Source organism: Verruconis gallopava (assembly GCF_000836295.1).
Source record: "Verruconis gallopava strain CBS 43764 unplaced genomic scaffold supercont1.5, whole genome shotgun sequence".
Classification (NCBI taxonomy): domain Eukaryota; kingdom Fungi; phylum Ascomycota; class Dothideomycetes; order Venturiales; family Sympoventuriaceae; genus Verruconis; species Verruconis gallopava.
In genome coordinates, this window is record NW_015622141.1 from 247,840 (window position 1) to 271,694 (window position 23,855).

At 50.1% G+C, this 23,855-nt stretch overlaps 10 protein-coding genes across 13 annotated transcripts; 5 read left to right on the forward strand and 5 right to left on the reverse strand.

The window, feature by feature from the left end:
* The first annotated feature begins 26 nt into the window (after nucleotides 1-26).
* PV09_01982 lies at nucleotides 27-1,464 on the forward strand. 2 transcript variants are annotated; one of them, XM_016354958.1, is made up of 4 exons: nucleotides 27-255; nucleotides 312-420; nucleotides 471-1,013; nucleotides 1,120-1,464. In XM_016354958.1, exons 1-3 carry the CDS (start codon nucleotides 126-128, stop codon nucleotides 883-885), a joined length of 654 nt encoding a protein of 217 aa, XP_016216974.1. In that variant the 5' UTR covers nucleotides 27-125; the 3' UTR covers nucleotides 886-1,013; nucleotides 1,120-1,464. The 2 variants fall into 2 exon arrangements, with proteins under 2 accessions (XP_016216974.1, XP_016216973.1); XM_016354957.1 differs by having other exon boundaries at nucleotides 471-1,464.
* Nucleotides 399-2,555, reverse strand: PV09_01983 (uncharacterized protein). Its single transcript, XM_016354959.1, has 3 exons — nucleotides 2,113-2,555; nucleotides 2,008-2,047; nucleotides 399-1,954 (listed from the first exon to the last, which is right to left on the reverse strand). The coding sequence occupies exons 1-3, from the start codon at nucleotides 2,300-2,302 to the stop codon at nucleotides 934-936; spliced, it is 1,251 nt and encodes a 416-aa protein (XP_016216975.1). The 5' UTR covers nucleotides 2,303-2,555; the 3' UTR covers nucleotides 399-933.
* On the forward strand, nucleotides 2,313-6,841 carry PV09_01984. 2 transcript variants are annotated; one of them, XM_016354960.1, is made up of 6 exons: nucleotides 2,313-2,626; nucleotides 2,691-2,713; nucleotides 2,810-4,338; nucleotides 4,391-5,578; nucleotides 5,635-5,793; nucleotides 5,843-6,841. In XM_016354960.1, the coding sequence occupies exons 3-6, from the start codon at nucleotides 3,358-3,360 to the stop codon at nucleotides 6,305-6,307; spliced, it is 2,793 nt and encodes a 930-aa protein (XP_016216976.1). In that variant the 5' UTR covers nucleotides 2,313-2,626; nucleotides 2,691-2,713; nucleotides 2,810-3,357; the 3' UTR covers nucleotides 6,308-6,841. The 2 variants fall into 2 exon arrangements, with proteins under 2 accessions (XP_016216976.1, XP_016216977.1); XM_016354961.1 differs by lacking the exon at nucleotides 2,313-2,626 and having other exon boundaries at nucleotides 2,665-2,713.
* A 371-nt stretch (nucleotides 6,842-7,212) lies between these two features.
* Nucleotides 7,213-9,341, reverse strand: PV09_01985 (uncharacterized protein; the record flags this gene model as incomplete). The annotated part of the gene is made up of 8 exons (XM_016354962.1): nucleotides 7,213-7,564; nucleotides 7,618-8,397; nucleotides 8,452-8,784; nucleotides 8,834-8,937; nucleotides 8,998-9,054; nucleotides 9,111-9,186; nucleotides 9,239-9,268; nucleotides 9,319-9,341. 8 exons carry the CDS (start codon nucleotides 9,339-9,341, stop codon nucleotides 7,213-7,215), a joined length of 1,755 nt encoding a protein of 584 aa, XP_016216978.1.
* Nucleotides 9,342-10,128: 787 nt separating this feature from the next.
* PV09_01986 (uncharacterized protein) lies at nucleotides 10,129-11,590 on the forward strand. Its single transcript, XM_016354963.1, has 3 exons — nucleotides 10,129-10,415; nucleotides 10,469-10,697; nucleotides 10,759-11,590. The coding sequence occupies exons 1-3, from the start codon at nucleotides 10,353-10,355 to the stop codon at nucleotides 11,298-11,300; spliced, it is 834 nt and encodes a 277-aa protein (XP_016216979.1). The 5' UTR covers nucleotides 10,129-10,352; the 3' UTR covers nucleotides 11,301-11,590.
* Nucleotides 11,539-14,227, reverse strand: PV09_01987. Of its 2 annotated transcripts, XM_016354964.1 has the most exons (4): nucleotides 13,924-14,227; nucleotides 13,049-13,741; nucleotides 12,893-12,993; nucleotides 11,539-12,837 (listed from the first exon to the last, which is right to left on the reverse strand). In XM_016354964.1, the coding sequence occupies exons 1-4, from the start codon at nucleotides 13,928-13,930 to the stop codon at nucleotides 11,704-11,706; spliced, it is 1,935 nt and encodes a 644-aa protein (XP_016216980.1). In that variant the 5' UTR covers nucleotides 13,931-14,227; the 3' UTR covers nucleotides 11,539-11,703. The 2 variants fall into 2 exon arrangements, with proteins under 2 accessions (XP_016216980.1, XP_016216981.1); XM_016354965.1 differs by having other exon boundaries at nucleotides 13,049-14,227.
* Nucleotides 14,228-14,765: 538 nt separating this feature from the next.
* Nucleotides 14,766-17,713, forward strand: PV09_01988 (uncharacterized protein). The gene is made up of 5 exons (XM_016354966.1): nucleotides 14,766-14,914; nucleotides 14,975-15,046; nucleotides 15,103-15,185; nucleotides 15,248-15,396; nucleotides 15,451-17,713. Exons 1-5 carry the CDS (start codon nucleotides 14,878-14,880, stop codon nucleotides 17,471-17,473), a joined length of 2,364 nt encoding a protein of 787 aa, XP_016216982.1. The 5' UTR covers nucleotides 14,766-14,877; the 3' UTR covers nucleotides 17,474-17,713.
* PV09_01989 (uncharacterized protein) lies at nucleotides 17,485-19,624 on the reverse strand. The gene is made up of 7 exons (XM_016354967.1): nucleotides 19,160-19,624; nucleotides 19,051-19,107; nucleotides 18,896-19,002; nucleotides 18,748-18,843; nucleotides 18,230-18,679; nucleotides 18,092-18,155; nucleotides 17,485-18,013 (listed from the first exon to the last, which is right to left on the reverse strand). Exons 1-7 carry the CDS (start codon nucleotides 19,341-19,343, stop codon nucleotides 17,757-17,759), a joined length of 1,215 nt encoding a protein of 404 aa, XP_016216983.1. The 5' UTR covers nucleotides 19,344-19,624; the 3' UTR covers nucleotides 17,485-17,756.
* A 382-nt stretch (nucleotides 19,625-20,006) lies between these two features.
* Nucleotides 20,007-22,553, reverse strand: PV09_01990 (uncharacterized protein). The gene is made up of 3 exons (XM_016354968.1): nucleotides 22,439-22,553; nucleotides 21,603-22,376; nucleotides 20,007-21,212 (listed from the first exon to the last, which is right to left on the reverse strand). Exons 1-3 carry the CDS (start codon nucleotides 22,517-22,519, stop codon nucleotides 20,160-20,162), a joined length of 1,908 nt encoding a protein of 635 aa, XP_016216984.1. The 5' UTR covers nucleotides 22,520-22,553; the 3' UTR covers nucleotides 20,007-20,159.
* A 129-nt stretch (nucleotides 22,554-22,682) lies between these two features.
* Nucleotides 22,683-23,797, forward strand: PV09_01991 (uncharacterized protein). The gene has a single exon (XM_016354969.1). It carries the CDS (start codon nucleotides 22,721-22,723, stop codon nucleotides 23,624-23,626), a length of 906 nt encoding a protein of 301 aa, XP_016216985.1. The 5' UTR covers nucleotides 22,683-22,720; the 3' UTR covers nucleotides 23,627-23,797.
* The last annotated feature ends 58 nt before the right edge of the window (nucleotides 23,798-23,855 follow it).

The window sequence follows — 23,855 nt, forward strand, 5'->3', positions numbered from 1 at the left end:
AGCGCCACCGGAGGGCAACAGACACACAAGCTCAACGCGTCGACCGTCTTTCTAATCTTCTACTCTTTGACACTCGTCGCTCGATCGACAATCTTAACGTCAGATCACGCGTAGCGACCATAGCAATGTCGCGGAAACGCGGTAGTTTAATTGTTTTCGAAGGGCTTGATCGTGCGGGCAAATCCACACAATGTGAGCGACTTGTGGAGTCACTGAAGGCTGAAGGCCGTGCGGTCAAGCACATGCGCTTCCCTGGTACGATGCGCCATCGTTACAGTACAAAAAGACGTGGCTCACAAGGCGTTTTGCAGACCGAACGACTCCGATCGGCAGGATGATCAACGACTATCTGAAAGGTGACGTTGAACAAGAAGATCATGTGATACACCTCTTGTTCTCTGCAAATCGATGGGAGGCAGCGTAAGATGGTCAAAGCCATTTGCTCTTCATTGTAGCTTACTGCAGAGAAGCTCATCAATCCGTGCCGACATAGAAGCGGGCATAACGGTAGTCATTGATCGTTACTACTATTCTGGCTGCGTTTACTCAGCCGCAAAAGACAATCCCTCTCTAAGCATTGCGTGGGCCCGTTATCCAGAAGTGGGCCTTCCTCGGCCGGATGCAGTCATTTTCCTCGAGATCAGTCCGGATGAGGCTGCGAGGAGAGGCGGCTTTGGTGCGGAACGATATGAGAACAAGCGTCATCAGGATCGTGTCCGCGAATACTTCAAGTCTATGCGGGGCTTGCCCGACGAGAGCGAGGACTTCAAAGTGATCGATGCCGGCGGTTCTCCCGATGAAGTCGCAGACTCGATATGGACCGTTGTGAAGAACACGCTGTATGCAGTGGACAACAATGGGCTGCCGCTAAGAACGGTGCAGTAGACTGCGGTCTCATGAGCGTCAACTGCTTGGCGTAAAGAAGCTCAACCCTCATTCTAATACTTCTGCATCACTCCATCCAGTTTCTTCCGCAACGGACTTGCTCCGTTCTCTAGCTTGGCTCGATCTACGTGAGTTGATTACGACTTTGCTCCTGTCCGGCGTGTTTATTCCCGTTGGTGATGGCATGTTGTCCTCCAACGCCTCCTTGACGACTATTGATTCAAAATCTTCTAGGTCTGCAATGCTTGCGTCTTCATCTTCTTCGATTTCTTCGATAGTCTTGAACTCATCATCTGCTATGGCCGTCTCTGTTGCATTCTCATTTCCGTTCCTTCTCACTCTTGGCTTTCTGATAAGCTTTGCAATCTCCTTCTCGCCCCGAGTACGGAGGGTCAACACTTTCATCAAGGTGATCCATTTCGCCGGCCTTGAGCAAGATGGACAGCAACCTGCAGTGGGGAGTATGCCGCTTCCATGATCGTTACTTGTAGATAGAAAATGCGCAGACAGACAGTGCAGATGTGACACGGCTTCACATCCATCATGAGGACATACTACAAGAAGCTCCTCTAGACTCCCGATATTCTTAGCACAAACAGCGCATGCGATATTGTCACAAGCAAGTGCCAGCTTGCTCTTCTCGTAAAGAGGCTTCAAGCTCGAGTAACCAAAGTCCAAATTTTCGACTCCGTGAAGAGGCAAATTGGGTCGATAGTCCACACGGTTTGTCAGCGGTTCAGTCTTTGAGTAGTGATCGACGGCATCCTTATCCAGGGTAACATCAATAGTCTCGGGTAGACGTGTGTCAAGCTTCTCGTGGACAGTGTTCCAGACTCTGAAGACGTCCGTGCAAAAGAAGCGTACTGATAACGGCCAGGCGCGAAAACTCCGCGCTCGTAGCAAAATATGCAGGTTCATGATCCGATCTGTCAACGAACGTGCGTGCGAGGTTGGCTTTCGCCTGCGAGCCTTGCCAGACTTTGGCGAAACACGGAAGTCGAGGTTCTCCAAGACGCCTTCATCTTCTTCCCTCGCGTGCCTAGACTTGTAGGTGTGCTGCCACGCCCATCTGTTGCTATGTCAGCCGCAAATTCTTGTGAATTCGATGCCTCGTATTCTCACTCAAATTGCAAAGCCGCGATCTTGGATGGAAAACCGTGGACTGCTCGCATGTTAGTCACGTGCGCAAACAATCTCTCCATCCCAAGGTCAATTGATTGAGCTTACCAATGCACGTTACTTCCCAGGGCTTTAACGTTCTGTAGGAGGTCTTCTTTGCACCGCCAGGAGACTGCCCATTGTGCTGCTTGATTCTTCGCAGCATGTTCGGCGTGGAGCCGATGTAGTTGAACCCCCGCTGCACTGTCGATCGAAGCAGATAGCAGCAGTAGAATGCAGGTATCGGCTTCGTGTCCATCCTGGATATGAGCTATTTGGCTTTTGTCGTTGACTGCGCGATGGTATTGGACAAGTTTGACGAGAATGCGATGTTGATCCACAATCCTGCTTGAAACGCACGGGTCGTGCCATAACAAGCGACAGAGGATACGTCAAGTACAACTTGCAAGGAGGCACCCTCTTTCGAAGAGAAGGGACCCGATCAACGAATTGTGCGGATTTTCTTAGACTCGATGGACCGAGATTTATCTCACAAGCCATATCGCGTGGCTACATGCGCCATCAGCCCATTGACGCCTTAAGGTTTTGACGTTCAAGTTAGCTGTATGCAGTACTTGTACAAGTACGTGGCATCCCGCGCCACCCTCGACGCAACAACATGTACTAACCTCCAGACTCGCCTTTAGATCACTTTTCCCTCTTTTTGCCGGTAAGTTGTCACATCTGTCCCTCGCCCTTTCATGCGCGTACGATACGTCGAGATCTATACAACGCCAACGACACGTTTTTTGCTGATCCCTTGCAGAGCACGGTCAAGCCACGCATCGAGCTGTAAACTCCTGTGCAGCAAAGCACGCTAATCAACCACAGATCGGACAAGGCCTCCGAGAGAGCGATAGCTTTTGCTCTCCTCGTAGGAATCCATGGCAACAATCACAAAGTTTCAAAATGTCTAGTTGCTGTTGGCCACATGTGACAAGTTTGAGATAGATCTCCTCCCTGACAGCGGTCACCTCCACGAACAGCATGGTTTGTACCCCACGGACAGGCAGAAACCCTCCGATGCAGTGGAAAGGGTGGCTAGGGACGCGTGCATGGCGCCAATAGATCTGTACATGGACATAGATCGTTCAACGTGTCGGACTGGCCGCGTTGTTGCACCACATAAACTTAACTCTACTAACTCAGCGCCTCTGCAATAGCCCGATAACGATCGTCTCCTAGCTCTCTTCTTCTGAAATGCACACATCCCTCCCATCTTCGCTCTTAACAGCCTTGGTTTTTGCATCATCTCGTACCCCAGAGAAGCATCAATACAGCTGAATGATAAACTAGTCCCTCTGCGTGTTGTCCATGGCACAGTCGCACTCGCTGCTGGGCTGCCTTTGGTTCGAGCTGGAGGAGGAGGGCGATGGCACTGCGAACATACTACGGGAGATCCTGGGACAGCACACAATTGAGCTCTTAACTCTGGATCACTCATCACCAGCTGATGTCCAACATGCCTTACGGCCTGTTTACTGGATCAAAGCACTCTTTGATCTACAGCGAGCATACGCACAGGCAACGGCATTTCCTAATATTCCTGGAATTCTTCCCTTCGACCTTATATGCGCAACTGTCCTCCACCTTTTAAATGTGCACGTCAGGATATTCCCAGGGCCACGGCTCAAACCTGAGCACAGCGGACAGCGGTTGCTTATTACACATGCTATTCTCTCAGGCTTCCGTTTGCTTACTCTGCTAAACGAACGGTTAGACTTCCAGAGAGTGCAGCATCTTCAAAAAGCACTTCAACAAATCTCGAGCCAACCCGAAAACCTTTCCGGGATCGAGCAGTTCATCTTTACAACTCTGATGCCGTCTGCTCTAGCGGTGCAACCAAACTCGGAGGTGCAAAGTGGTACTGCGTACTCCCTTAACTTGCGACAGTTAGGCCTACCAACCTTTGCGGAGGGACTGTACCCTTTATGTCTCCGGCCTGGTAGATTGATTGAGACTGCTTTTACTCATATACGTGAAAGGGGCCGTCTATGGTTAACTTGGTACTGGACCTTGTTTGATGCTATCTGGGCTTCAGAAGCCGCCTTGATCCAATATGATGTTGATAATGGCGCTAAGAGCCAGGAAGTCGAGCTTGCCGTTCCAACACGGGGAACGTCACCAGGCGATGTTCGCTTGCAATTGCGAAACGGACGACGAAACCTTTTATCGGCAATTTTCAATTCTGCTTGTTCTGCTGAATTTGTTCCGGACTCTTGTATCCTCGAGTCGTTAAAGGCCACAGTTGTGGAATGGTGGCTTGACAGTAGTCTCGATTCACCATCAGGACCGGTGAGTAGTAGCAGAGCCCGTAGCTCCCCACCCATAAGCTCACATAAAGCAGAGCATCATATCCGAAAAACATGCCCTCGATATCCGATTTTCTCTGGACACCTTTGGAACCTGGTTAAGGGACCGTGCACGACATGTTGCGCCGACCGTGACTTGTGTCAAGTGCAGTCCTTCGCCTTTTCGCCAAGTTCCGATCGCCATTCACGGCTCAGAAAGAAGTAATTCGATCTTCTTTCACAAAAATCCACTGGCGCTGCCAAGTCATGAGAATCAGGACACATCCAATGACATTGAGAGATTAGACACGCCAGTATCCTCAGACGGCGTAAGCACCACAATGACTACGAGATCAGCCAGTTTCTCATCGTCCACTACTGGTCCACCTCGACGTCCGTCACGTCCTGTAACCCCACCGATTTCGAGCAGATTGACACCAATAGCTTCGGTCAATAGTCACTTCTCTAGCTCGACGGGAGAAGAAAGTCCACCAGTCCCAACAAGCCCTAAAGTCAAGCTTGGGACTACAATTCGTCAAGTTCTGAAGTCTGCAAAAGAGAGAAAGTGTTTAGAGTCTTGCAGGCCATCAAATTTCTGCTTTTCTGCTTCGGGTCTTCACTTATATCTGTGGGGTGGCAACATCTCAGGTTTCATGAGAATAAGCACATCTCCAAATAGTTCGGACGAGATTGAGGATGGTAAAAAATGGGAACTGCCAGCCATCAAATGCATCGCAGCAGGAACAGAGCGGTGCGTAGTTCTTGCGAGTCATCAAGACAAGTTCAAGCTTCTATTATTTAACGCCGATAAGCCACGTCCTGAGGCGCAAATTTCCCTAGATCTCGCATTCAAGCACTACACCGACTGTTGCATGGTCATGTCCCGAGATGACAAATATGTTGCACTAGCTGTCAACGATTCTGTTCGATTATATCAGATGACAATTGGTCAGATTCGCCGCGTTCGGCTTCATGAGCAACTCCATCTTTACCAGCACCTGGCTAAAGAAAGACGATTACTTCAAAGTCCAGCGCCGGGTGCGTTGTCTTCCAGAGATGCAGCGCGAGAAGCTCAGAGTCAGAGCGCCGTAGTTGAGCAAAAGCTGTCATTTTCTCCCTCCGGAGACCGACTTGTTGTGGCAACGCACCTTGCCGATCACTACGTTTATGTCGACGTTTACAAACTCGATGGAGAACCCTGCTCTCCTATTTCTTCTCAACCAAAATGTTTTCCGATGCCTCCGGTAACGAGCGAAATCTCTGCCAAATTTGAATGTTCTTTTCGCTGACAAATTATTAGTTTACCGCGAGCGACGGCGGTCTTACAAACGTCTTCTATAGTGATGCTCATCAGATTGCGTTAATTTGTGCGTATATCGCAAAGGAGTATCCAAACTTGCTATACTTCACCGGCAGCTGGCGCGACATAGTAACCGATGAAGGGTTTGGCAGCAAAATTGTACGTTTTTCCATCACTCCTATGTCCTGGATACCTAACAAGACTTCAGGTGCAAGCTGCTCAAGCCTCAGATTCTAGCTTTCTCGTGGCTTCTGGCTTATCTGAGATGACTCATCTCAAATTTAACGAAAGCGGCACGACGGAATCTCGTCGCCTTAAGAAATGCGCATCTAAATTGCCTTCAGGTGTCTTCAAACCAGGCAATTTAATTCTGGCTCTACCTCATCCACAAACGGCTATTGCATTCTGGACTAAGGATTCCAAGCTCGTCCTCCGGAGGATGGACATCGGACAGGACACGGAAGCTTACACTGACTATGAACTTCGTTCACTTGTCGACCGCCTACAAAGCGAAGATTGTGAAGCCATCGTTTTGTCCACCTCTGTAACGCGGCCGGGGAAGGACTCCACTGTATTACACAGAGAGTCATTGCTGCAGCCCCCTGTGGAATTACCAGGCAGCTTGCGTCCAATCTCTGAACTGTCTCCGAATGGAGGGCACGCCGTCATTTGAGCGGAACCATTTGCTGGTACTAGTTCTTGGATCTCCGTTGTGCCTCCCGTCTTGGTCCTTTTCCCTTGCTTGTGCCCGTTGTATATTTTACATGGAACGGTGCACATTAACGGAAGCCTGCATTAGTTGTTTTATCACGATAGCTCCTATGGCCTCCTAAGTTTCTTTTTTGAAACCCAGAACCTTTTTCTTTCGGACCAAATAACTCTATATCTATGTATGAGTTTCGATGCGTAATTTGTGGAGTGTAGCCTTCGAAGATAGCGAGACATTTCCTTTGGCTGATTTTTTTTTATTTTTTTTAGAGCTCTGGATCTATGCTTCGGTTGAAGAACTGCAGAGCGAATATTTGAAACCTAGTTAACGGTACTGGAAACTTGACTGGCGAGAGCTTTTGCACAACATTCCAAGCTTCTGCGGTTCCGATAGATCGTATTTGTGGATCAAAAGTAGAATGGTTGTATGGTAACAATCGAAGGATCTTTGTGACATTAGCTAGAGAATGACTATAATAAAGAGCGATTGGCGTTTGTGGTTTACTGAACGGCAGGACGTTGCACGTTGAAAGATTATAGTCGCACAACTATAGACCTCTTGAGCGTTTCTGTTTCGCTAACCAATAGTTCATCTCTGCAGCAACGTGCGCGAATAGGATAGCCGCTACCCTAACCAAGGGTTCTTTTAAGACCGCATGAGCAATAGTTTGATTTCGGCCCAGCAAATCAACCTCTTTCAACAGCTTGGCCGCTTCGTCTCTCATACACTATAAAAGATTGTGGAACATAAAGGTCTAGCTCCTAATGCATAAGTACAGCATATGTGTGATCCACAGTTGCATGGGGCAAAGCTGAAGGACTGCTGGGAGAATCCGAATATGTTGGCATATTCACGAACCGTTGAAGCTCCTATCGAATCCAACACCAGAGCCAGCCTGCAACGGCCTCGAGATTTTCGATTGCAAACATTTTCTTCTCGTTGGGTAGTTGCAACGTCCCTCTTCTTCGTCCTGCCACAACAATCTTCGGCGGTGGGCGTTGTATCTGCAGGCATGCGTTTCTTCTCCATTTCAGAGGCGATATGCCATCTGTCCTAATATGGTAATACGCAATTATGACGAAAAAGACGACGATACCGATGTAGGAAACTATAAAGTCAGGTGTGCTGAATGGAGAAAAGAACGAGCGCCAGCCGCTGAACAGAAGTATCAATGTGCAGAAGATGGTCCCGTACCAGCTTCGAAAGAGCTGACCGTGAGTTCTACATTCAAAAGCAGTTAGCTGTAGCCGCGAAGCTGAATTTTCCCAACATACCTGTAAGGGTACTGCTCATCGTCTCTGTCGTATGCATCCCTATTCTCAAGGGCTTGGTCTTCGCTTGCGTCCTTGATTCGATGATAGAATGGGATGAAGCTGGCAGCTACGACACTATATACGATGAAAAAAGAGACTGTGGCATTCGTCGTGATTCTGCTCAGTATTTCAGCAGGATAAGTTTTTGTTGCTAGAAACGCAAGCAAGCCGAATAGCCAGGATAACGTGACCGTGTACATTGGTGTTCCGTGAGAACTCGTCCTTTCCAATCGCCTCCTGAATGTCTGCGCCCACAGAGGCCAAACTTCCGGAATGGACGCCAGTGCATGGAGCAACCTTGAGGAAATGTAAACAGCATTGACGGCCGATGTCAACGCGGAAAAAATGAAAAATCCGTTGAAAAAAGATGGCCACCCTCGAAGATGGTTGCGAACTGCGGCTATGACGAAGATGGAATGCTGACCGGATGTATGCGCATCCGTCGCAATGGATAGTAGCTGCGGGTCATCCATGGGCACATTTAGACTGGCGGCAAAAGTGGCCAACGTATACAAGGTCGTGATTCGTATGGACAACTTCTTCGACGCCAGACGCATAGTTTCCCAGCGCTCGAGGTCCCGGTTTTCCGCTGCGGTAACGCCGATTGTCTCGAACCCGACTAGGCTCCAGCATACAGCAGTCAACGCTTGCCAGAACGCAAGGAATTGTCCGATGCTTCCCGTGATCTTGGTCCGACCACGAACACTGATGCCGTCGGAAGCGAACGAGTATGGACGATCCCTAAGTTTCTCTCGTCAGATTGGTTGATTCAGTCGTTGTTACGAACATATATACCAAGTCCAAAAATGATCCCCGCCACTAAAAACTTGCACCTTCTGCATTCCGCTCAAGATGATGTTCATCATGATCAAGCCTATTATGAAGATCATCTTTGCGCATCCAAAAACGTACTCGAGTTCTCCATAGTAGCCAACCGGTAGGAAGTTGACTGCAAGAATGACTGCCAGGAATATCGTAATCCAAAGAGCCGGAGAATCATCTTTAGTTGCCCAGGCGAGCGTCGCCTCTGGATAACCAACATCTCGCAGATATTGTTCTGGAAAGCCAAATGTGAAGAGATTGGCAACCGCTACTAGTTCTGCAGCAATCGTTGCAACCCAGGCAAACCTAAGATCGGGTGAGTAACGGATCACTTCTCTTGAAACGACGAACATACCATGCCATCCAACCTACAGCAAAACCCACACCTTCGTCCAGAAATCTGCACGGGAACTCGAACAGCGGGCCCTGGACAGGAAATAGGGCTGTCATTTCCCCAATCTGAAAGATTCGGAATTAGGCAACGATGTGCTGACGGGCTCTCGAGCTAGACCAACTCACTGCTGCAATGACACTCCACATGATAGTACACGAAACGAACATTGACACAGTTCCGAGCTTTGCGCGGTCAGTGATGAATGAACAATCGTCCCTTTATCAGTGAGGCTTCTTACTCCTGGCCCGGCTAGATATATGACAGTCCCCGCTTTCAAGAAAAGGCCGAAGCCTATCGTAGATGTAAATGCCATCCTGCCGCAAGTCAGGTTTCGCACGTCTTTGTCTCCAGACGGTAAGCCTTTACATGTTAACGTGACGCTCCTTGAGCTCCTGGCTGGGCCCTTTTGTCAATCTTATTGTCTCTCAGGACAATAGTGTTCTTACTTCAAGACTGTTCTCCGCGCCATCTTTGCATACATTGTGCGTTAGATTTCTACCGGTTGCTCTTTGGGGGGGGGGGGGGGTTGCTTCAACAAAGGCAGCCTTCGGCACAGGACGTGACCCCTATATAAATTTGGGTCCTACATTGCCAGGTAATCGTGTTGCCATCCGTCTGTGGCAATCTCCAAGGCGCGTTGTGGAACATAGACATGATCTAGAGTCCTAGCACCTGCCGAAAAAGATAAGAAAAATTGACTGAGAGTCAAATGCAAAACCATGGATGGTACTTCAGCGTATTGAACTACATTTTGTGCAACATATATGCAAAGCGGTGCTATAAACCAGTTCTACTTGGGCGATTGGCGTTTTACAAACAACATGCTTTGAGAAAGGAGGGTTGATCGTGCAAGACAAATATAGGGATATGAAAGTGCCGATGTGAAAATAGCCACTTGTAGCCGGTATCAATCATGACGAGATGGACGAGTATACCGAGAGCAGAACTAAGGTGCGTGGCACAAATTTAGGTCGAGCGGCTCCAAAATTGAGTACTGCAGTTCTCGCCTTGACAGGGGGAACTTAGGACTAAGGTAGGGATAAGCGGGGTTAGCATGCGTGAACCCATCCAAGTCCTGAGGAGCAAACGAACAACCATATGTATGACTATGCTGAGACCGCAGAGAAAGCGACATGTTCAGTAATCTTGTCTCCGATGGTATGATGAGCGCGTTACTCGGGCGGATCACGGCTAAGGCCAAGGCGGTCGCCCTCAGCTTACTCGACAACCGAGGCTCGTGGCGGGGGTCCGATGTCTGATCCGCTCATTCACAATCGTAACATGGTTTCAGTCAAATAGATTGTAGGTTCCACCTATATTCGTTCATTTTTGTTGCCACCGTACGGTGTCTACGTGCAGCAAACTCACCTCGAGACGGCTGCTCCGTGTGTTTTGTGTTCCTTTTCAAGTCAGCTTCGCCTGTTCGCGTCACGTGTGTAGAAATCCGAAAGAGGAAAATACCTCGATTCCAGCGGCAGTAATGAAGATGAACAATTACAAGGACATAATAGTCGAGATCAAGGGCCAGATCGGCATCATAAAGGTACATAGATACAGGCTGAATGATCTACAGACCGATCTGACTAAAACTCATAGTTCAACCGGCCCAAATCATTGAACTCATTCGGCGGCAAGCTGATCGTCGAGACGATCGACGCCATCAGAAAGCTAAATGAGCACCCAGACACAGTCTTCACAGTTCTTACGGGAGAGGGTCGCTTTTTCTCTGCCGGCGCAGATGTTCGGGGTGTCGCCGGTGCGGCGGCCATGTCCTTTGACAACATCGCGGAGAAGAAGATTGGCTTCCTGAACATGTTCACCTCAGGTACGTTGCGCAGCAGTCCGACTCCCATGTTCGATGTCGAAAGCTAACTGGCGATTTTAAGGCCTCGAGATCGTGCGGTCCATCGTGGACCACGACAAGATCTTCGTGCTTGCGCTGAACGGACCAGGCGTCGGTGCTGGCGGTGCCTGGTTCCAAGGTATTGCCGACATCGTCCTCGCCTCCAAGGAGGCCTATCTGCAGATACCCTTTTCCGCGCTCGGCCTCGTGCCGGAGAACGGCTCCGCGGTTGCGTTCGCGCAGCACATGGGCGTGCACCGCGCCAACGAGTTCTTCATGTTCGGCAAGAAGCTGACGGCGACCGAGCTGGAGACGTACGGTCTGGTCAACAAGGTGTTCCCCCACGAGGGGTTCCACGACGCTGTCATCAAGTACCTGGAACAGCAGCTCGAGGTCAACGATGGGAAGAGCATGATGGAAACGAAGAGGCTGCAGAACGCGCCGTTGCGCGACCAGCGCATGCTCGCGGCGTATAACGCGTTCGACGCGCTTGCAGAGCGCTTCGTAGCGGACGCGCCGGCGCTGAGATTTGCGAAGAAGAGAGCGGAGTTGGAGGCGAAGAGCAAGGCAAAGTCGAAGATCTGAGCCTTGGCACGTTGAGTCTGTAAACGAATGCATGCAGCAATCAAAACGGGGCGTTCTGTTGTATGACAGATTGGCTTGCAGACGTAGAGTTCAATTCGAAAGGTTATAGACACGCAACGGCCGTTTATTTTATGGTCGGGCTGGATATGATCTTTGCTGCTTTCACATTCACCTTCACGACCAGGCTTACCGTGGTAGGAAAGCACCACAGGAAAGAAGGAAAAGGATGGAAGCACCATCATCGATACTCAATCGTTAGCTAATCGAACATCTACAATGTTATATATACACAATTTTTAATTTTTTTTCTCTGAGTTAAACATCATAGGAGCAAGCCCCTTACTCCATAATCTACTTCAGTATAGCGAGCCTGGTAAATTTATGAATTGCGCAAAAGGCCCGCTCATAGCTTCACAGTGCCTGCACCAAGGGCATTCCATTCCTTTTCGCCAAACCTCTGGTATGCTTTTGAATTGGGCGGCAGCCAAAAGAGTTCATCTCCTGACTTAGAAACGAGAGCCGGATTCACGCCCTCGTTTCTTAATACGGTCTTCTGCTGTTTCATCGTGCCTGTGCGGTTCGCAGCCGCTGCGTCGCCTCTGTGCACTCTGAGGAAGATGGGCACGGCATATCTAGGCAAACCCTTCGTGGCCTGGGCCCCAATTTCTGCGAGCTCGCTCTCAGTGAGTGGCTTCTGCTCGTCTTGGAGCACGAGGGCGGCACAACCCGCGCGCCCGTCATGGCCGGGAATCTGCACGCCGTAGACGTTTGCTTCGTTGATGAGCGAGATGCGGCCCATGACCTCTGCAACCTCGGCCGTGGATACGTTCTCCGACTTCCAGCGGAACGTGTCGCCAATGCGGTCGCAGAAGTACCAGCGGCCCTCAGAGTCTTTGCGCAGCAGGTCGCCCGTCGAGAAGTACGCATCGCCTTTCTTCAGTACATCCCGGTGGATCTTGCTGGACGTAGCTTTGTTGTTGCCAAAGTATCCTTGGAAGGTAGCGTCAATCTCCTTCTCGTCTAGCTTGTAGATCAGCTCTCCCGGCTGACCCGGCTTCACGGGTATGCACAGTCCGGTCTTTTTGTCACGGATAGGAGCATTAGTTTCGAAGTCAAGGAGGATGACCTGTGCAGGTGCACCCAAGAGCTGGTTCAGAATACCGGAGACGCCAACAGCACCCTCTGTGTACTTGTTCTTGCTCTTGTTCCAAAGAGCAGCAGGACCTTCGGTTGCGGCATAGAACTCCACGATAGTCTCGATACCGAATCGCTCCTTGAAAACGGGCCAGACATCGGGGCGCAAGCCATTACCAAAGGCAGTGCGAACTTTGTGGTTGCGATCGGACGGGGAAGGTGGAACAGAAAGCAAGTACCGTAGAGTTTCACCAACATATTGAATGATGGTTGCATCAGTGGCGCGGCAGTCATCCCAAAAACCTTTGCGGTGGAAACGTTCGCCCAGAGAGAAGGACGCACCAGCACGAAGTGCTGAGGTCATACCAAGGAGAGAGCCCGAGGAGTGGTAGAGTGGCATGCACTACGGGGTGGTGTGAGAAAATACACAGAGAATGTCGAAGATCATGACGGCTTACTGTGTAGAACGTATCCTCTGGCTTTATTGGCAACCACTTTGAGACAAACCAACCGGCCATGCAAGCCTTTGACCAGCTAACAATGGCCGGCTTGGGGAGACCTGTAGGAAATTAGATACGAGATGCGCAAAGGGAACGTTAGCATGGCGCACGTACCAGTGGTGCCGGATGTGTAGATAAGCAGAGCCATTCCTTTGAGCTGCTGGCCACCTCTCTCGGAGTCTGGGGCTCTGACTGGCATTACGGCCTCGATCTCCGCCCTCGTTGCTGCGTCGAGAAAAACGACTTCAACTGGCCCTCCAGCGTCACGAAAGTTGGGCCCGCTCAGCTCGTCCAGAACCTCGCCATCGTACTTTTCTCTCCTGAACTGCTCCATGGCAAAGCAGTACCTCGCCGTGCTCGTCTTAATCGTGTGGATAAGCGGGCGATTCGTCAGATTGTAATTGATGAATGCTGGCTTCGCACCGATGCTCCAGAGGCCAAACCAGACCCAGATATAGATATCTGAGTTGACAAAGTCCATTGCCACTATCTCGTCCTTCTTGATGCCGTACTTCTGCTTGAACCACGTGCCATACTTGAGGGCGAGCTCGTATGCCTGGCGGTACGTCCAGCTCTTGCCCTTGAACTTAAGGAAAATACGATTGGCATGGTCCTTGTTGAGGGCCCAGTCTTCAAGTACATAGAAGGTGCTAATGCGGTCAGCGCGCTCGAGGGCTCGGCCCTTGAAGCTAACGGTCATGAACTTGGAAATCAGGTCGAAGTCGGTGCGTATGTGGTATTTGGCGTCGAGCCAAGCCAGCGTCGAGAGGATTGCGGGTGTGGCTATCGCCGTGGGGAGCGAAAACACTGAAACGTCGTTAGCATTGATGTTAGTTGCACCTTGGTGGTCATCCTGCTGCCGCTGCTGCTAACGCTACGTCTTCGACTTCCTTAAAGACACGGCGATGATACAACACACTGTCCCGTCAAAGCAGTCCATTCAACGGAACTTGAAGTGTCGACCAAGAGCTGGTTAGGAAAATACCTACAAGACATGCTGATGAGAAGTCCCAATTAACTCGCTCACAATCTTCGCCACTGTACAAGACGATGTCGGAGTGATCAAGACCAACGACTGAAACCAGACGGCGATATGATATAGCGACAGATAGCCCAAGGAAGTCCCCGAGCTACATACATGCACCCTCGCAGTTCCGGCGCAGGACTAACAATGCACCGGTTATTGCACGCTGGCGCATCGCCATTGTGAGCATAAGCAGCACCAGGTTTCCACGCGGTATGATACGAGCCGAGGCACCCTCGGAGCTGCAACCTCTCTAGGGCCGATGATTGGCGTCCGCCGGTACTCCAGGGGGTCGATTGGCGTGGGGCCCTTTCGTTTAAGGATGGACCAAGCCCGAGTAAGCGGCAACGACTCAGCCTGAGTAAGGGCTGCAGCTGATTCTGGGGAATGGATATGGAGAAGCGACGTTTCGCGCGTCTTAGCCCCGGTACGAGGGTATTTGTGCGTTCGCTTCCATCTTGGATACTGCTAACTCGATTACTCGGGTTACCTGGCACATGTTAAGTTAGGCTCTTGCTCACGAGGCAGCGAACTGGACTGTTGATGCGGACACTAGTGCTCGCCAGTGAAGCTCCACTTCGTTTTGGCTCCCGCGCTTGCATGCATGAAGAGGCAGGCTTTGTTCGGACTAGCAACGATGTCAGAAGTAGCTTTGTACTGTTTTGTACGTGTAAATGGCCAGCTTCAGAGAGGGCTGGACGGCCTTGGTCACGTGACAGAGCTAGAGCGCGCAAGTCACGTGCGGTCGCGACTGCCTAGACGCGAGATCTGGATTTTGGCCCCGCAACGTTGACGACCAAGTGAAAGATTCAATCATCTTGCCGCTCAATCAGGAGGAAACCGGGTTGAAGCTGAATGTGAACTTGAATCTTCACCCTCTTGATTCTCGCAATGGGCGTGCACCATCTTGCATCTCACAATGTGGATTCTCGAATGCGACGGTCCGCTCTTTCATAGTCAGTCGTTCGACTTGGCCCCCTTATGTCGTATTCATTGCTGACCAAGCCATGCCGAAGACAAAAGGTTATGGCTGCGGCCGGGCACGTCGCATCTCTTCGGCCGGACAAAGCAGGCGCCCTTGCGAAACAGTGCGTATCACCCATCTGAATCTGGATACAGTCGTATACTGAATTCGAATCACCAGCCGAGTCATACGTCCTCGATGCAAAGTCGGTCTCTAAAAAGCATCTGAAACTGTCTATTGCTGCTGTCAAGGCCGGTTCTGGCGTACGTGTTGCCTTCGAACTCATGCTCACATCTGGGGCCATGCTTAACGAGGACCATTGTAGTCACAGCTGCACACCCGTACCGAGGCCATTATTGAGGACTTCTCCAAACTAGGCACAATCATCGACGGTGAGAAGATTTGCCAGACAACAAAAGTGCTGAAAGGCACCGAGCATGTCATTCGGGTCGCCAAATACGAGTACGCCTTGAGGTGAAGACAAGCGCTCTACATCTACCATCTTTCACATCGCTAATTCCTGCGTAGGCTGAAATGGCACCCTGTCGTCTTCAGCGTCGCCAATTTGACCAAGGCTGAAAAGTCAGCTGCCGATCCTCTCTCGTGGTTCCGCTCACGGCTCGAACCGCTCGACATCAAATTTGTAAACGAATACATTGCAGGCCAAACAACCCATGTGGTAGCTCCAAAGAGAAACATTCCTGCTGTACTGCAGGGCCTTATACACGCTAGGCATGTCGTCACGAGGGACTTCGTCGACGCTGTGGTTCGCGCTGCAACGGAAGAGCCAGCAGCAGATGGTGTGAGTGAGCCTAGAGCACCCCTCGAGAAAGATTTCGACGGCGCCTGGCCAAATGCTATGAACTATGTCCCTCCAGTGGCGGGGGAGCCTGTCAAGCGTGATGCCAGCTTCCTGACCCCGAATCACGGGCGAACGAACATATTCCACGGATTTACCTTCGTATTCTGCATGAAGTCCCAATTTGAGCAGCTACAGCCTGTCATTGAAGCAGGAGGGGGAAAGGCCATTCTATATGAGAGTTTTGAAGAGGGGAGAATGAATCCCCATGAATTTGTAACTTTCGTGAAGAGCGTAGCAGGCGACAAATCTCCGGGCGAAATTTCACATTCCGGCGAAGGAAAAGGCGTTGTGGTCGTTCGCATAACCACCAAAAATGCCGAATGGGATGCTGAATTCGTGCAAGAGTCGGATCGCCAGCTCAACCAACGCTCCATCGAGCAGAAGGAGTTACTAGATCCTATTTTGACTTTAGACACGTCTGGACTTCGCAGGCGACTTATGGAGGAGATCGATCTGACATCTACAGCTTTATCGACAGCCCCTGAGTCCGAACAGAGAGCAGCTTCTAAAAGCGATCTAATTTCTGGAATTACAAGCGGCCGTGCGGTAAGAGTTGAGCCTCAAACACAGGCCAAGCGAATACTCAGGATACCAGTCACGCAAAGTCGATTTCGAGGTTTTGATGACTTCGATGATGAGTCCGAGCTTAACCTCGCGCCTGGGACTGCAACGAAATCCATGCCACTTAACGACATTACTGTCACAGAAGAGACTGTAGGTCAACCTTCAAGTGCTCCAGCGCAAGTTACCCGTCGAAATGCAGAGACGAATTCACGTAAAAGGCCGACTCCAGAACCAGATAGTGTTGAAATGATGGCTTCCATCTTACCCGCTGCAGCAGCAATGAAACGGCGTCGCATCAACCAACCGGAAAGAACATCTGAAGATCATGCCGAAAAGGATACCAAGCCCATACGTCCTAGAAAGGAGCAAGAGTTTGACGTTCTTGATGAAATAAAAAGGAGACGGGATGAGGAAGAGCGACTAGCTCGTGAAGATTCTGAGCAATTAAAAGAAGCTATCGAAGGTATGGACATCCAAGGACCTGCCAATCTCGTGCAGATAGAGGAGATGGAGGTTACTTGCTCACACTCTGCGTCTCTTTCACGCTTGAGCCGTGCTTCCAGCGAGCGATGGGACGAGCGATGGAATGGACTTCCTAACTTCAAACGCTTCCGACGAAAGGGCGAAGAGCGTCCTGTGAGGCGGGAGAGAGTGATCGTTCCCGTGGAAGAGACACGCAAGAAAGACTTTGGCATTGGGGATGACTATTGGCTTGAGCCTTCTTCAAGGCAGAAAGATCAAACCCCGCGTGAGTCCCAAGTACAGAGCCAGACCCTGCGTAATCAACGTGGCGAAGATGATTCCAAGGAAGAAGATGAATTGCGGTTCCACAGGCTCGTGAAAAGCAAGACAACACAGGAAAGTGCAATCACAGAACCAGATGTAGTCGAGATCATAAAGGAAAGCGGGAACACGGCCCTAAGTGCGAGTCTGCCATCCACAGCTCATAGCACAAGCGGTGCTACTTCTCTGGCAGCTAGTCTAAGAAAGAGACCTGCGCCTGAACCGGCTAATGCACCGCCTGCGAGAAAGAAAACGAAGCCAGCTTGGGCAAGAGACGAGAGCGAGGAGGATGAAGATGAACTCGCGTTCCCGAGGGCGAGAAGAGGGGCGCGAAAGAGGTGAGGCTGATTTGCCTCACGATAGAAATGTTCATCATCTATACTCAGACGTGATTAGGTTTGTGTGAAAGCGCCTCTGGTTCCATGTGCAGTTTCACTTTCAGCGTCCGAAAACGTTGTTCATTCGACGAGCGCTCTTTGAGCGTCTCCGTAAACCAAGCCAGCATTTCCCTGTACCCAGCATCATTTCATGAAGCAAAATTCCAACATTTGATAACGAAACCCCATAACCTCTACATTACTTAGCTCTCATCTAAACTCTTCCGCGTACTTTACTTTGATCTGATTCAAAATTCCACGTCTTCGAGATCGCAGACGATGAAATGGCGTTCCACCACTCCGCCAGCAATCATCTTTTTGCGCACTGGGTCCACCGCGGCTCCGGTTAGTATCGTGATTAGTGAGCCATCGTCCCAGTAAATGACCTCGGGTTCGTAATCTCTGTCCTTCCGCAATCGAAGAACGGCGGCGGCACCGATCATTGAGCTGTTGAGGATATTCTCCTCGGCCAGACGGCCGAACAGCGCTCCGGGGTTAGGGAACACTTCGAACAGAATTTCAGTTAGAAAGGAAGTTTGCGAAGGCGATCTGGTGCCCCTTGTGGGAGTGAGGTCAAACATACCACAAACAGAGACATCACCTGTTCCAGGAATCTCTTGAAGATTGTCTGCAGGGGCGCCGAGATTCTGTGTCGCATGAAGACGTTAGTTACGAAGTTGAAGATTTTAATCAGGGATTTCATTCGAAGGGCGCGACGTACGATTTTCTTCCTCAATTTTAGCATCTTGCTCACGGGGTGCACGTCGTACACCGTTGTGGTGGCCTCCACAATCTCATTGACGAGCAGGGCCTTGCCGTCCTCAACCAAGGCCACGCCATTGGCGGCGGGGTGACTGTTTGGAGGGGAGACAATCTTGCAAAAGGGATCCCCGTCTGGGTTCGCAAGGCAGTGTACAATGCTCGATGCCCAACTGAACGGGCCGAAAGTCTTCTCGAACCACCGTGGGATTCCGAACCAAGTGGTCGGGTACGCGTAATTGTCGTTGGAGATAAAGAAAGAGAGAGCGCCCGTCGCAGCGACGGCGTTTGGAGTCTTGATCAGCGGGTGCTTGAACTCCTTGACGAAGGTGAGCGTCTTGGTGCCCAGCACGTGGGAAAAGAGAAGGATTGACTCGCCCTTGCGGTCATGGTTTACGGCCCACAAATCGATCTGGCGTGAGCTAAATCAGTCATCATTGAATGAAGGAGTTGATTTCGGCTTATTCAAAGGAGATTTACAGTGCTAGAGTCCTCAGGCCTGACGCGGATATCGATTCCATGCAGAACAAGATCGCCGTCCCATCCGACCACGTCCAGCTGTGTGGTTTTGCCGGTCTGCTCGAATTAGCATAACCATTCCACGCCTAAAGGCATTGATCTCTTGCACCTCTAAATCATACTTGAGAAAGTACTCCCGATAGGAATTTGCTGCCGTTGTTGACACGATGCGGATTGGAGGGTAAAAGTAACGTCTTGTTTCTGGATAGCCGCACGCTGTCCGGTGTTAAAAAGTGATAGCTCATGGTTTTGTATACCTCGTACCTAAAAAGGCAGTTGAAGAGTCCTGATGAATCCTTACGTCTTCACATGCCTGACCCTCTGATACCTTGGGTTAGCGCGACACGGGTATATACTCGTCTAATACGCCCACCTGGGAACTTCTTGCACTTGTCATTGTTCAAAGGCTTATGGTCGATATGAACTGTGTACCGAGCAGGATCCAAATCACTTAGACGGCCTCCAAACTGATTCAGAAGCGGGTACCATTGCATGTAAAGAAGGCTCGAGAGAGCCACGACCAGGGACACGATCACGAGGTTACCCGGCCCTGCCATGTTGAGATCGTCCCAGGCAAGACTCGTTCCAAGTTCGACTGTAACTTCTTCTCGCAATGAATAAAGCCAGCCCACCCCACAGGAGAAAAGAGGTCATCTAAAGCGCGCGGGGACCCTGTGAGGCAGGTGTTGCTCTACCTCGGCCAGTGCGGGGAAATTTTGTGAATGACCAGAAAGACGGTCGTCTAGCTCCTAGCTCCTAGCTCCTTGCTCCATTTCGATCTTCTTGCGATCAGGGAACTGCGCCGCAAATCCTTTCGCGGCGATATCTGCCATTCGTTTGCAGAAGTCGAGTGGTCTCGCCGCACGACCATCGCTGCAAAGTGTTGCTTCAAATGGCCGGGACGCCGGAGTCGTTCCGAACAGCTCTGGGGCGGAAACTATCCGTCTCCGTCCTGATGTGAACGTCGAGTTCAAAACTAAAGTGGAATTTGACTTCTGCGCGAGAAGTGTAGTTGCTCTATCTGCATTTATTTACTTGGTGTCAAAAAGTGATGGAAGGAGGCTCATTCTGGCATGATCGAACACAGCAATATCTTTGAGATCAAGACCCTAGAGTTGGGATTCTACCTATAGACAGGGTGCACAATCAGCCTCCAAAAGGACACTAAGTATCGTTCGATTGTGCCCTTGAAGCGATTAGTGTCTAAAGTTCAGATATGATGATCACAAATATAGGATTCAAATTTCCTGTCTATGCTTCTGAAGAAAGGTGAATGATTACGTTAGCTGCAATGCAATCACAAGACGGAGACGACAATTGCCATCCATTAGTACCTGCAAGTCATAGCGTATGTTGAGATCCTAGCAGACTATCTAGTGTATTCGTCTCTTTTTCTTTTGGGTATCATGGTCTTCGTCGTCCAAATCCTTGACGTCATCAGATGAAGTACTTATTCCGGCGTCCTCAGCTCCGCCACCGCTCTCCTCGCTCTCTTCGTCTTCTTCATCAGCAAAAGCATCCAGATTGCCTATGCTAGACGGTAGCACCACTCCGCCAGAATCATGTTCGCTTCCATCTCCATCGAATCCAACGAATTCATCGCCATCCTCGCTGTCGACAACAGAGCTGTCATCTTCGTCGTCTTCGCTACCTTCCTTTCCATCATCCTCCGATGTGTCACCTTCTTCGGCAGTTTCAGCGTCAACAGCACTATCTGACTGACTGGTCTCGGTACGCTTCCTCTTCACACCGGCGCTCATCTCACCGAGCCGTCCCTTCCTGCCTTCCATTCCGCCGTCTTCTTTCTCACCATCTTCGGTATCATTATGAGGCGGTGCTACAAACCACGGTAGTCTTCCCCTCAAGAAATCGTTGACGACGCTCTTAGCAACGGTGTCCATGTCCGCTTCTCCACCCTTTAAGAGCTTTCCTGTCTTCCGTGCAAGCTGATCTAAGAAATCCTCTGAATCTCTAAAATCCTTCAAGTCGTATGTTCTCAAAACATGCCTCTTCTCACATTTCCTTAAAAGTGCATCAATATACTGAGCAGGATACTCTACGTTCTCTACTCGGACCACACCCCTGAGCAAGATATCCTCGGGTGTGTCATTTGCGTTCGGGGGTACCACGCCGGGACAATCGATAAGATAAATTCTCCTGGTAAGCGTAATGTACTGCCAAACTTTGGTTTCGCCTGGTATTGGAGCGGTCTTGCACACTGGCTTCTTGCGAAGAGTATTAATGATAGAAGATTTTCCACTATTAGGATAGCCGATAAAACCAGCTGATATTTGCTTCCGATCTGCGTGGAGGACAGCGAATTGCCGTAGAAGGGCGATGAGCGAGCCCTTGCCGAAAGAGTTCGTGATGGAAGCATGGAAGGCGAGGGTGGGATACTCTTTGGAGAGCAATTTAACCCATTGGGCCTGCACAAGATGAAAGTCAGTAAGTAGGTTTGGCAACAATCATCATCTACAGAAAGCGAGTAGTGTGAAGAGAAAGATGTGTGAGACGTTACTAAGAGAATGGCCACAAATGTCTTCACAGAAGGAGGCCTATCTCAACTCAAACGAAACACTAGCAAGATCCTGGTCGACAAAACTTCAAAACGAAGCTCGTCTTGATCCTCGAAAGAGAACCGGCGGATCTGCGTTTGTTCTCCCAAAGTTGTAACAGATTCCTCTCATGGTGTATAGTGCACTGAAGGCGAGAAGGAGCCTTGACTTAACAATGGGACATTTATACTCCAGCTCTTTTGAAAGAACACGAGGTAGTGATGAAGAAAAACAAAGGGAACTCCAGTGTGATAAACTTACCGCAACTTTCGTGGGAACTAGGTCGCATTTGTTCAGTATGAAGACCAAGTGCTTATGTGGCGCTTCCTCCTTCAAATACTTCTCCACAGCGCGACACCGTGTGCCTAACGGATCCCTTGCATCGAGAACGTGGAGCACAACATCTGAGGAGTCCAGAACTTTGTATAACTCGTTCCATATGCGCTTGCTTTGTCCCTTGGAGAAAATTGCTTCCTTAGACAATGTTGCTGTGCCATAGTTCCAGTCCGCAGCATCGCCATCATCGACTTTCTCCTCGCCAGATTTTCCACTGAGCAATTTCGCCTCCTCCAACCGCTCAGTGTACGTGTCATAAATTTTCTCATTGTGGCTGACAAGATCGTCGAAACTGCTTAGACCGAGTTTAACCCGTTTTCGCTGGGCCTTTGGACCAAATGTGTCCTTGAAGGACTCTGTCTCAATAACCATTTTTGCTTTATGCTGCTTGAGCCCATTAGGTTTGTGGTCATTGTCGCGGATAAGGGACATGGGCAATTTATTTGTCTTCAGCAGGTAGGAGGTTGGGTCCGAGGTCTGTTGAGCTACGGCCTCTCGAAATGCGCTTAGAGACTCTTGCGATATGACACGCGAGTTTTGGAACCATTTTCTGTTCGGTTCAACTCGAGCGGTCGGGACATCTCTTGACTGATAGGCAGCTGCCTTGGTGATCTTACCGGCAGCGTTTCTCTGTGCTTTGCCCTCTTTAAATCGATTGAGAACTTTTAACTTCTTTGCATCTCGGTAGAAGTTCTCGCCCTTGAATTAAATGTCAGCGCGACCGGTAACCAAAAAAAAAGCTCGCATAGCAATTTACCAACCTTGACTTTGACATTTGCCATCCCATCTCCAACCTTTCCCTGGCGCTCTTTGCGAGCAGCTTCTTTCTTTCCGCTGCCCATCTTTGATTGTGGCAGAAACGAAGTGTGATAGGTAGTGGTTTGCGTGAAAGATCTCGTCGAGGTGGGTGCAAGAATAATTTCATGCCAAGATTTTGAGGAGCCAGGGTCCTGCATGAAGCGGACCTCCGAGATCAAGCTCGCGAAAAAGTCCAACTATCCATCGCCTCAGCTCGTCCTTATTTCTTTCATCTCACATCAACGATGCCGCCCCGTCCATCATCATCAATATGTAGCCGTTGCTCCCACCGCCTTCAATGGCAACGCTACTCATCCAGCACCGTTCAGCGGCAGTCTGTTCCGCCTGAGTCCCCAAACTTCATTCACGTTCCAGAGCCTGTTCAAGCACCATCATATGAAAAGCGTCGCCCCGTCAAGGGTACCCTCCCGGTCCCCCGCAATGCATTCTCCAAGCATAGAGAGTATCGTGCCAGTGAAGCCTTCAAGGCAAAGGCAACACCTGAACCGATGCCACGACCAGAACCTCACGGACCTGAGGCAGAGCGTATTAAATATGATCGACAACTGGCCTTTATTCGTCGGCAAAACATGCGCGAAGGTCTCAGCGAGATCTGGGCGCGTCGAGAAAAGACCCGTGATGCTCTCGCCAAATCCAGTGGATTGAAGCGTCTACGAAATGCTCGCGCTGCCGCTGCCCCAGCAGCACTTGATGAAGTGCTCACAAACCCCAGCATCCATCCATCGACGCGTCTTCTACTCGCAACAGGCAATGTACCGGGGCCCGCTCAACAGCGGAGCTCCTCGAAATTCAAATTACTTGAGCTGCGAAAATCCGCCGCACGTCACGAGGCACTTCACAATCTCTACGTCAACGCACAACATTTTATCGTAAACGAGAAGCAGCTCAACGAGGAGATAGACAGGGTATTCGGAAGCGATGAGGTGCCTATCAGATGGGAGGGCAAACACAATGGCATATGGGGCTTGAAGGATAAGCCTCGAACGGCAGCTGAGATGCTTAGCATTGAGAACAAGGGTCTTGCTGCGGTAGCTGATGTTGGCGCCCAGGAAAGAATGAAGAAGATTGCTGAGGTCCTCACCGGAGGCAAGATGAGCAGTATCGGAGGACCTCAGACTCCAAAAGCGTGATGGTGATGATTTGCAGCGCATTGGTCAAGATTTACGATTTTCCCTTTGTGTTGATAAAGATGTATAAAATACAATAATTTTCAACCATGTAAGCGTACTTCTATGTACCGAACAAAAGCGAAGGAATCACGCAGTCTCCTATAACTCGGTAGTGTCGCAGCCATTCGTCCGACCGATCTTTCGCAGTTTTTGGGAGCAGACTTGTCATCTCCAGAACGACTGTTTTCCC

Coding starts and splice junctions, on each gene's coding strand:
- PV09_01982 (XM_016354957.1), top strand. CDS start 126: ATGTCGCGGAAACGCGGTAGTTTAATTGTTTTCGAAGGGCTTGATCGT. Junction 256..311: donor CAAGCACATGCGCTTCCCTG/GTACGATGCGCC, acceptor GGCGTTTTGCAG/ACCGAACGACTCCGATCGGC. Junction 421..470: donor GCAAATCGATGGGAGGCAGC/GTAAGATGGTCA, acceptor ACTGCAGAGAAG/CTCATCAATCCGTGCCGACA.
- PV09_01983 (XM_016354959.1), bottom strand. CDS start 2,302: ATGGACACGAAGCCGATACCTGCATTCTACTGCTGCTATCTGCTTCGA. Junction 2,048..2,112: donor CTGGGAAGTAACGTGCATTG/GTAAGCTCAATC, acceptor ACATGCGAGCAG/TCCACGGTTTTCCATCCAAG. Junction 1,955..2,007: donor ATCGCGGCTTTGCAATTTGA/GTGAGAATACGA, acceptor ACATAGCAACAG/ATGGGCGTGGCAGCACACCT.
- PV09_01984 (XM_016354960.1), top strand. CDS start 3,358: ATGGCACAGTCGCACTCGCTGCTGGGCTGCCTTTGGTTCGAGCTGGAG. Junction 4,339..4,390: donor TCGATTCACCATCAGGACCG/GTGAGTAGTAGC, acceptor CACATAAAGCAG/AGCATCATATCCGAAAAACA. Junction 5,794..5,842: donor AAGGGTTTGGCAGCAAAATT/GTACGTTTTTCC, acceptor ACAAGACTTCAG/GTGCAAGCTGCTCAAGCCTC.
- PV09_01986 (XM_016354963.1), top strand. CDS start 10,353: ATGAAGATGAACAATTACAAGGACATAATAGTCGAGATCAAGGGCCAG. Junction 10,416..10,468: donor GCCAGATCGGCATCATAAAG/GTACATAGATAC, acceptor TAAAACTCATAG/TTCAACCGGCCCAAATCATT. Junction 10,698..10,758: donor CCTGAACATGTTCACCTCAG/GTACGTTGCGCA, acceptor GGCGATTTTAAG/GCCTCGAGATCGTGCGGTCC.
- PV09_01987 (XM_016354964.1), bottom strand. Junction 12,994..13,048: donor CTACACATCCGGCACCACTG/GTACGTGCGCCA, acceptor AATTTCCTACAG/GTCTCCCCAAGCCGGCCATT. Junction 12,838..12,892: donor CAGAGGATACGTTCTACACA/GTAAGCCGTCAT, acceptor ACCACCCCGTAG/TGCATGCCACTCTACCACTC.
- PV09_01988 (XM_016354966.1), top strand. CDS start 14,878: ATGTGGATTCTCGAATGCGACGGTCCGCTCTTTCATA. Junction 15,186..15,247: donor CTGTCAAGGCCGGTTCTGGC/GTACGTGTTGCC, acceptor GGACCATTGTAG/TCACAGCTGCACACCCGTAC. Junction 15,397..15,450: donor AAATACGAGTACGCCTTGAG/GTGAAGACAAGC, acceptor ATTCCTGCGTAG/GCTGAAATGGCACCCTGTCG.
- PV09_01989 (XM_016354967.1), bottom strand. CDS start 19,343: ATGGCAGGGCCGGGTAACCTCGTGATCGTGTCCCTGGTCGTGGCTCTC. Junction 18,844..18,895: donor TTCTCAAGTATGATTTAGAG/GTGCAAGAGATC, acceptor TAATTCGAGCAG/ACCGGCAAAACCACACAGCT. Junction 18,680..18,747: donor GGCCTGAGGACTCTAGCACT/GTAAATCTCCTT, acceptor AGCTCACGCCAG/ATCGATTTGTGGGCCGTAAA.
- PV09_01990 (XM_016354968.1), bottom strand. CDS start 22,519: ATGGGCAGCGGAAAGAAAGAAGCTGCTCGCAAAGAGCGCCAGGGAAAG. Junction 22,377..22,438: donor TGGCAAATGTCAAAGTCAAG/GTTGGTAAATTG, acceptor ATTTAATTCAAG/GGCGAGAACTTCTACCGAGA. Junction 21,213..21,602: donor TAGTTCCCACGAAAGTTGCG/GTAAGTTTATCA, acceptor CATCTTGTGCAG/GCCCAATGGGTTAAATTGCT.
- PV09_01991 (XM_016354969.1), top strand. CDS start 22,721: ATGCCGCCCCGTCCATCATCATCAATATGTAGCCGTTGCTCCCACCGC.